At 53.2% G+C, this 8,204-nt stretch overlaps 1 protein-coding gene across 11 annotated transcripts in view; it reads left to right on the top strand.

Annotated features, from left to right (window-relative positions):
- The window catches only part of Rgs3 (regulator of G protein signaling 3), a 127,288-nt gene extending 122,593 nt beyond the window's left edge, over nucleotides 1–4,695 (top strand). For 9 of the 11 annotated variants that reach the window (XM_075946883.1, XM_075946887.1, XM_075946886.1 and 6 more), the window contains 4 exons: nucleotides 1,689–1,790; nucleotides 2,058–2,119; nucleotides 2,720–2,886; nucleotides 3,747–4,695. In XM_075946883.1, coding sequence (XP_075802998.1) covers nucleotides 1,689–1,790; nucleotides 2,058–2,119; nucleotides 2,720–2,886; nucleotides 3,747–3,932 — 517 coding nt within the window. In that variant the 3' untranslated portion in view covers nucleotides 3,933–4,695. Of the gene's footprint in view, nucleotides 1–1,402; nucleotides 1,589–1,688; nucleotides 1,791–2,057; nucleotides 2,120–2,719; nucleotides 2,887–3,746 lie in introns of those variants that run through there. The other 2 variants (XM_075946897.1, XM_075946896.1) reach the window with 2 other exon arrangements.
- The last annotated feature ends 3,509 nt before the right edge of the window (nucleotides 4,696–8,204 follow it).

Consider the following 8,204-nt stretch of genomic DNA (forward strand, 5'->3'; position numbering starts at 1 on the left):
CCTGACCTGGCCTCCGAGCCAAAAAATGATGTAGAAAAGTCCTTGATACACAAAGAGCTGAACTGACAGTTCCTGAATATTAACAGTGCATGGCCAGCAGGGGACACTGTCGGTCCAGCAACGATATACCATCCTCTAAGCTTTCTGGTCAGGCTGCCCAGGCTCTATTTCTGGTGCCAGTTAACAAGGTCTCTGGGTTGTTGAGGATGGTGTGTGTGTGTGTGTGTGCGCGCACATATGCCTGCTCTCACTAGGTTTCTCAGGCCCTGGAAACTGGAGGAGCAGAGTTGCAGGGAGTGATCTGTGGGGTCATGACCCCCAGAGGGAGGCCACCTTCCCTCCAGGTTCACTAGCATCCACAGATCAGAAGGAATTGAAACTGGGGGAAGAGGATGGAGTCTTCCCTAGCACACAGACCTTGGCTGGAGCCCCCGCTGGTCTGTGAACCCATTTTGTCCCCCTTCCATGCCCTCTCCTGTTTTTAGTAACAGCAGTGGACTTCTCTCAGTCTTCAGCCAGAGACAGCAATTGTCTGCACGGACACACCCCACTTAGCTGTAGTTTGTGGGGGTGAGGGTGGAGGGGGCCAGATACCCATTCACTACCAGAGCTGCTGTGGGGGTATCTCGGAGAGCATTGGGTGGTGCTGGAGGGTGGAACTCCCCAGACACACTCCTCCAGCCTCCTGTCAAAGTAGGTGTGGTCACAAAACTAAATATGCATAGAAGTTAAGTAAACCATCAAATATTCTTCATCTATCCTTTCCCCAATTTTATAGTATTTACACTTTAGGTTGTTCAAGCTTAGAACACCTGAGAGTTTTGGGACCTCTTCTATGTTAATGGATGCCCCTCTCTGATGCCAGCAACAAGCTTGCAGGAGCTGGCAGGGAATCACAAACTAGGGGTGTGAAATTGAACAATGGGTTTTTAACCCCTTTTTTACCAACAGCTTCCTGAAGGCTAAAATCTGCCTCTGGGAGGAGCAGCCTGGCTAAAAATAGTCAGTCCTGCCACCCTGGTGGGCAGAGTCCCCTTCCCTCCCGCTTTCCTGCCCAGCAATTTGCTGACCTCCCCCCGTTGCCATGGTAACAGGGGGTGGGTCCCAAATAACTGGGTCTGGCTTTCTGCCTGGGGCTGGCCCCAGGGGCTGTCCTTTGCAAACACATGCCCCTTTCACGCAGCCTCTCAGGGTTGGCCAGGAGGACTGTTTTTCTCTGCTTCCCCCTCTGGTCCCTCCCATTTCCTGGCTCCGCCTGTCTGAGTCCCAGCCGGACTTGTGCCTGGAGTCCAGTCATCCCCGCCAGGATTCCAGAGAGAGAGAGAGAAGGAGAGAGAGAGAGAGAGAGAGAGAGAGAGAGAGAGAGAGAGAGAGAGAGAGAGAGATCGAGAGATCGAGAGATCGAGAGATCCAGCCCTCTGCAGTCTGCACATTTGCCTGGAAGCCTAGAAACCCCGTGGGAGGCAGGAGCCTGAGGGGGCGCACTTCGCATCATCCTGAGTCTCAAGGTGGGGGACTCTTGGGAGATGCTCCGAGGCATGTACCTCACGCGCAATGGGAACCTACAGAGGCGGCATACCATGAAGGAGTAGGTGTCCCTCACTCCAGTTTGCAGCCTACTGCACCCCAAGTTTGCAGAGATTATGTGTGCCAAACTGATCAGCCCTCTTCTCTGTTTCTGCCCCCAGAGCCAAGGACATGAAGAATAAGCTGGCTATCTTCAGGAGGCGGAATGAATCTCCGGGGGCCCAGCCAGCCGGCAAGACAGACAAGACAACTAAGTCCTTCAAGTAGGTACCCTCTGCCATCCTGGGACTCTGGTGATCACTGATTTTTAAAGAGAAGGATTGGACAGTGGGTTTGGGGAAGAGGCTTTGTTCACTGGATCCTACTATAAGGTGAGGGAAACTGTTGTTTTGGGGAGCCTGGTACCCAGCAAACAACCCCTTCTAGAAACTGCTGCTCTGGGAAGAAGGCCAGGCAGAGGTTGTAGGAGCTGGAAGTAGAGTTAGCTTCCCAGCCAGAGGACCTTATGCATTCCTACCCTCACCCCTCAGGCCTACCTCGGAGGAAGCCCTCAAATGGAGCGAGTCCCTGGAGAAACTGCTGCTTCACAAATGTGAGTAGGGACCGGCCACTCTGCCTCCCTCTTGCCTTCTTATCACCCCACCCCCTTCCCATAACTCAGCCTAGAGAGTGCCCTCCAGAAGTGCCTTCATTGTCTCCTGGTCCCAGTCAGGTGTCGCTCTTGTTAGACAACAGCAGGGCACACACTAGGGCCCTTAGTTTGGCCTTTGGGTTGGCTCCTGCCAGCCTCTCCCTGCCTGTGGCAACTGGCCCTGCCTGCCAGAGGCTATTGGGACCTGTGTGCTCAGACCATTTTCTCAGAATAAGGGCAAACACACCGGGCTGAGCATGCCTGCCACCTCTGGGGCAGGATCCCTCTGGATCTCTCATGACTTGAGATGGTTTGGTTATCCTTATTTTACAGAGGCAGACCCTGAGGCATAGGTAGGGGTAAGTCAGCCAAGGCTCCAAACAAGACATTCCCAGGGCTGGGACCATGTCCCAGGGCTCTGTTGTTCTCCAGGGCTGGGGACTCTCGCTAAGTTCCCAGCATGTCCACTCTCAAGGTTCTTGGAAGGGGGCACAGTGTGGGGAGGGGCTAAGGGCAGGCAAGGCTGGCTGTGCCTCTCACCCTGGCCTGGTCTTCTCACAGATGGCTTAGAAGTGTTCCAGGCCTTCCTTCGCACTGAGTTCAGTGAGGAGAACCTGGAGTTCTGGCTAGCTTGCGAGGACTTCAAGAAGGTCAAATCACAGTCCAAGATGGCAGCCAAAGCCAAGAAGATCTTTGCTGAATTCATTGCGATCCAGGCTTGCAAGGAGGTAAGACTTTAGGCTGTGACCTTGGGTCTTCAGTCCTCCCTGCCCAAGAGCCTTTCTGCTGCTAGGAGGCAGCCAGCAGCTCAGGAAGGGAGGAGGCCGGAGGGACCTTTAGTGTCTAGTTTGCCAGGTGGACTAGAGAACAGGATGGTAGCCCGTAGCAGAAATGGCCTGGCTTGGCACTGCTGTGTGCCAGGCATATGCTGGGCTCTTTATGTATGAATGCCCGTGTTTAGTTTTATGATGGTCTTTCAAGCAACTCTGAATGTTATCCTCATTTTAAAAACGCAGAGTCTGGGCTTGGGTAAACTGCTCAGTTGATCAAGTGCTTGCCTTGAAAGCATAAAGGCCCAAATGGTACCCGCGGAACCCATACGACAAACAACCAGATATTGTCAGGAGCAGACAGGATGGCTTGCTGGCTAACAGTGAGCGCCAGTTCCATGAGAGATCCCATCTTCCCCAAGGAAAGGTGGATGGCATCTGAGGAACTGCCACATGCAAGCATGCACACAAACACCCAGAGTCACACACAAAGCGAAGAGGGTCTTAGAGAGCCTGCTGAGACGTCGTTCCCGCCAAGTGCCTGATGTGTGTAGGCACTCAGGCGTGGTCCTCACAGGTCTGAGGAAAGCACCATCTAGCCTGCATGTAGACAAACTGAGGGACAAGATCCCTGAGTGCTTACCTCAAGGCTGCTAGCCCGTGAATCTCATAAATTCTGCTACTCAGACTGAACCAGGTCTTGGGTCCCTTTGTAATGTCACGTGGTATAGAGGAGGCTGCAGTGGCCACACTGTTTCCCTGGTACTTGGCCTCCAGACGAGCATGTTCCCTGACCATGTTCCTCTGTGACTCCTCAGGTAAACCTGGACTCATACACACGAGAACACACCAAAGACAACTTGCAGAGTGTCACCCGAGGTTGCTTTGACCTGGCGCAAAAACGCATCTTTGGTCTCATGGAAAAGGACTCATACCCTCGCTTCCTCCGCTCTGACCTCTACCTGGATCTCATTAACCAGAAGAAGATGAGTCCCCCACTCTAAGGACCACTAGTATCCAGCTCAGTGTTCACACCAAGTGGAGCGGGCTCCCTGCCCGCCCGCGTCCCTCCCCTGTGACGGAGGGGGCAAGCGAGCCCCTAGAGGCTGTGTCTCGAGACAGAGAGATGGACATTTGGATTCAAGGCCTGGACTGAGAGAGACCCAGGCCCCTACAGGAGTAGGAGGACAGGCTGCATCAGGTCCTTAATGCCCCGGTACAAGGGGACCAAGGGCCCTGGCAGGTCAGGGGCCCTGGCGACCAGATCAGGAGCTGTGGTTCCATGCTTTGGAGATTTGGAGACTTCACACTGACCAAGTTCCTTAGAGAACTGGCTGTGCGGGAGGGGGACAGGAGGCCCAGGCCTGGGCTCTGGCCATCCTAAGGGCTGTTGGGGCTCACAGCTCAGATCCTCCCCAACTGAATTTTATTTATTTAAACCGTAGTTGGATGCTTGGCACATGAACTGTAATAGGAGACCCTCTCCCTGTCGGTTTCCTTAACTTACAAGTGCAATATCTTAACCAATGCCTTGTTATCACCACCTGTAGGGGTGGCCTTCATCCTACAGTTTCAGGGCATCTGCTGGTCCCAGGAACCAGTGGTGGCAGCTGGGCCTTCTAGATTGACCAAGCCTTGGGGGGGGGGGTGTTGCAGAAATCTGGCACCCCCTAGGTAGGTGTCCCTCAAGAGATCTGGGAAGGCATAGTACCCTCTGGCCACAGAGTAACGAGTGCTGGAACAAATAAATGGCCTGTGTTATTCTCATTCTTGGTCTTCTCTGTGTGTTCCTGGTCTGGAGACTTCATGGTGGCTGAGCTGGGAGACCTGTTATCCCAACAGCTCCTTTCTTGCTACCACCTGTTGACCACCCTGAAGGCAGAGACTACTTCACCCAGCAGGGTGCTTCTTTGGGTGGGTTACATGCCTCTGGGGATCTTGGCATCTTTCTTTGCTTTTCTCAGATGAGGACAGTGAAATGGTGACTTGGGTAAGGTCCTTAGGAGCAGGTAACAGACAGTCTAACCAAGTGAAGCCTGATTGGCCCTGGGATGGCAGCTCAGCAGGGTGCCCTAGCTGCCTGTGCGGCCTCGTCCATCCATCTGGCCCTGCCATATTAATGGAATGTTCAGGTGCCCTGGGATGGATTAGAGAGAGGTGAATAGGGCCAGAGTCTCAGGTGGGCTGGCGGCAGGCTCACAGGGGTCTCTAACAGAAGGAAGAGGAGAAGAGGTACAGAAAGTAGGACTCCAGAGTTCCTCTGAGTCTCTTCCTTTGTGTCTTGTGTAAAAAGATACAAATGTAGAAAAAGCCTGCTAGAAAGGAATACAGGGCAGCAGAGGGCCCGGCCCTGGAGCCAAGGTGATACCCAGGCAGGCCCCGAAGCCTACACATACGGCTTCGTGAGGCGTGAGACTCAGATGAATCTCGATAGAACTGGCATATGAAAGTCTGGACAAAATCCCCTACACCCTTTTCGTGCCTGGAGTGCTGGGCTCAGGTCTGTCCTGCCGGGATGCACAGGGAGGAGATCAGAGCTGGTAATCTCCATCAGCAAGCTTGGGATCCAAGCCATATGGGATGCCTGGGCAGACATGTGTTGGAGAGGGCCCAGGGTTCTACTCCCATTGCCAGGAGTGTGTGAGCCGAGCACCTGACTTGGACTCCTGCAAAGGCTACACCTTGGGCTTGTCTTGGAAAGATCTTTGGGACTTCCCCTTTAGACACTATTCGAATCAGGTGTGGTTATCCTGTCTCCGAAGGCTGTGTTGGTGGTGGATGATACAGTCTCAGGTTTGAAGCCTGCTGTTGGTATTGTCCCACTCTGTGATGCTGGCCTGTCACCGTGGGGCCCTGGCCCATGCGTGTTAGTAGACATGTTGCTCCTCCTGGAGAGTGCTGGGTCTTCTTTCCTTTCCCACCATGGAGCCTCACTATGGCTGACTACTTGAGAAGTTTCTAGCTGAGAGCAAGGATATTTCTCAGGCTTCCTCCTACCTGAGTTGGAGGACCTGACACCCTAGGACTCCAAAGCCACTTCTTGTTCCTCCAAATGATTCAAAGCACATCTAGGTCAGAGCTTAGGACCCAATGTCCCCGCTTGGCCTGACTCCTTTGTGGCATCTTGTGCTTGGAAGAGCCCCTGGCTACACACAGAGATTCACCATCTTCTTAGGTGGGATTCAAGGGATACAGCCACGAGCCAAACCCTTCACCTTCCAAACTCAAGTTGTCATGGAAACCAAAGTCCAGGAGAACAAAGTCAGGCAGATGGAATTCCCGTTTCAGAAGGCCATTGCCTGCTTTCCGTGACTCATGCATGCCCTGGCTCCTCTGGTAGTGCGTAGCAGCTGGAGGCCGCTAGGTTCTCCTGTCCTGGCCCCACGGGGACTCCCCAGCAGGTGTCTGGGCAGACCCTCCTACCTTGCTCGACTTTATCGCCCTCTCCTGTTTAGGATCAGTTCCTTTTTCAGCAGTCTGGGCCAGGCAATTTGGATCTCATTCTGGGAAGACCGTTTTTGCACATGCTCTCACACAGCCAGGAAAACAGAGGCAAGCCAAGGTCCTAGCTCAGTGAGGGCATGGAGTCAGCCTCTCTCCGTCCCTAGCTCTGCTTCCTCCTAGTCCTGTCTTGGGAATCCTTTGGTTGTGTCCTAAGGCTATACGTGGGGTCGTGGCATGAGTATGTGTCCTTAAACATAAGCTGTTATTGGTAACAGTATTTGGGCTCTAACTAGACCTGAGAGAGTGAGGAGCTTTTCTTCTTGTGTAGCTGGAACATAGCCAACATGTTCCCACGAGTAATTCAGAGACAGCCTGTCCCTTGCGTGGCTGCCCAGTCTTGACCTCAGCTCGAAGGGTGAGTAGTGAGGGCACAGCAGTTGCCGCTCTACTGGGTTCCTACGCCAGCTTAGTGGCTGAGTCAAAGCCCTCTTGCTCAGGCTGGTATGTAAGCAACATATTTTCCTGTCCTATCCTCTCTTGGGACGTCCAGTGTCCCTAAGCTCCTCCAACCTGCAAGAAACCAGCCGGCCCAAGCTGCCAGCCAGTGTTGGGCCTTTCCTGGGTTTCTGCTTACATTTCTTCCCTGACAGGAACTTCATTATTTCCTGAGGGGGTGTGGGAGGGCCTGAGAGCTTCTGTCCATCTGATGTCAGGATCCTGAAGCAGGTCATTTGCTGAGAAGAGGAGCAGCGGGCTGCGTCCCTGGCACCCGGCCGCCCGCATGGCTAGCTTATGCCCCGAAATAATTACACGGAAACTGTATTCTTTTGAACACTGCCTGGCCCATTAGTTCCAGCCTCTTATTGGCTAGCTCTTACATATTGATCTAACCCATTTCTAATATTCAATATAGCCCACGAGGTGGCTTACCAGGGAAGATCTTAACCTGCGGCTGTTTTGGGTGGGAGAATCTTTCTCCCAGCATTCTGTTCTGTCTACTCTACCCACTTAAGGGTTGGCCTATCAAATGGGTCAAGGCAGTTTCTTTATTAATTAACCAATAAAAGCAACAGATTAGAAAGAAATCACTTCCACATCAATCATTGGTAGCCTGTGAGGCGCTCTACTCAGAGACTCTCTGGCTCTAAGCTCTGAAATATCTCTCTGCCCCTTATCCCCACCCAGCTCTCGGGCTGCAGCACCATGGCCTCAGGCCTGTTTCTGCCTAGAATTCTGGACCCGTTCTTAAGCCACAGACTCTGAGCTCAGAGACACACCTTGTTTGCTGTATTTTGCTTACAGTTGGCAACATCTCCAGAACATCTGCTTTGCCTGTCCTCTCCTTGATTGAGCTAGGCAGGAAGAAGAGGTTCCCAAACCTCCTGCCGAGTTAGTACCCTGGGGCCAGGGACTTGTGAAGAAAAGCTGTGGGGCTGTTTGAAGCCAGTTCAAAGAGAGGATATAGTCAGTGAGGGATGGAAGGCCAGGCTGCAGAGGAGAAGAATAGTTCCCTCTACTCAAGGTATACATTGGACATGGTGTGGTCCATGCCCTGTCCCCACCCATCCTTACAGCAGCCTGGGGCAGGACCTTAGTCCCTAATCCCCAAACCCCACCTCACACAGAGCGGGTGGGGGCAGTACTGGGACCTTGGTGAGGCAGCTCAGTCTGCAGTCCTCTGAAAGACATGGGGAAAATGGAGCAGGGCCACAGAGGCACCAAGACTGTGGGCTTGGTCTGGGCCGAGTGTTTGCTTTTCCTCCTTAGAGTTTGGTGCATTCCACGCCAGGACCAAAGTGGCTAAGAACAGGACCTTTGGAGGACAGTGGACC

This window comes from Microtus pennsylvanicus, chromosome 13, assembly GCF_037038515.1.
Source record: "Microtus pennsylvanicus isolate mMicPen1 chromosome 13, mMicPen1.hap1, whole genome shotgun sequence".
NCBI classification, from domain to species: domain Eukaryota; kingdom Metazoa; phylum Chordata; class Mammalia; order Rodentia; family Cricetidae; genus Microtus; species Microtus pennsylvanicus.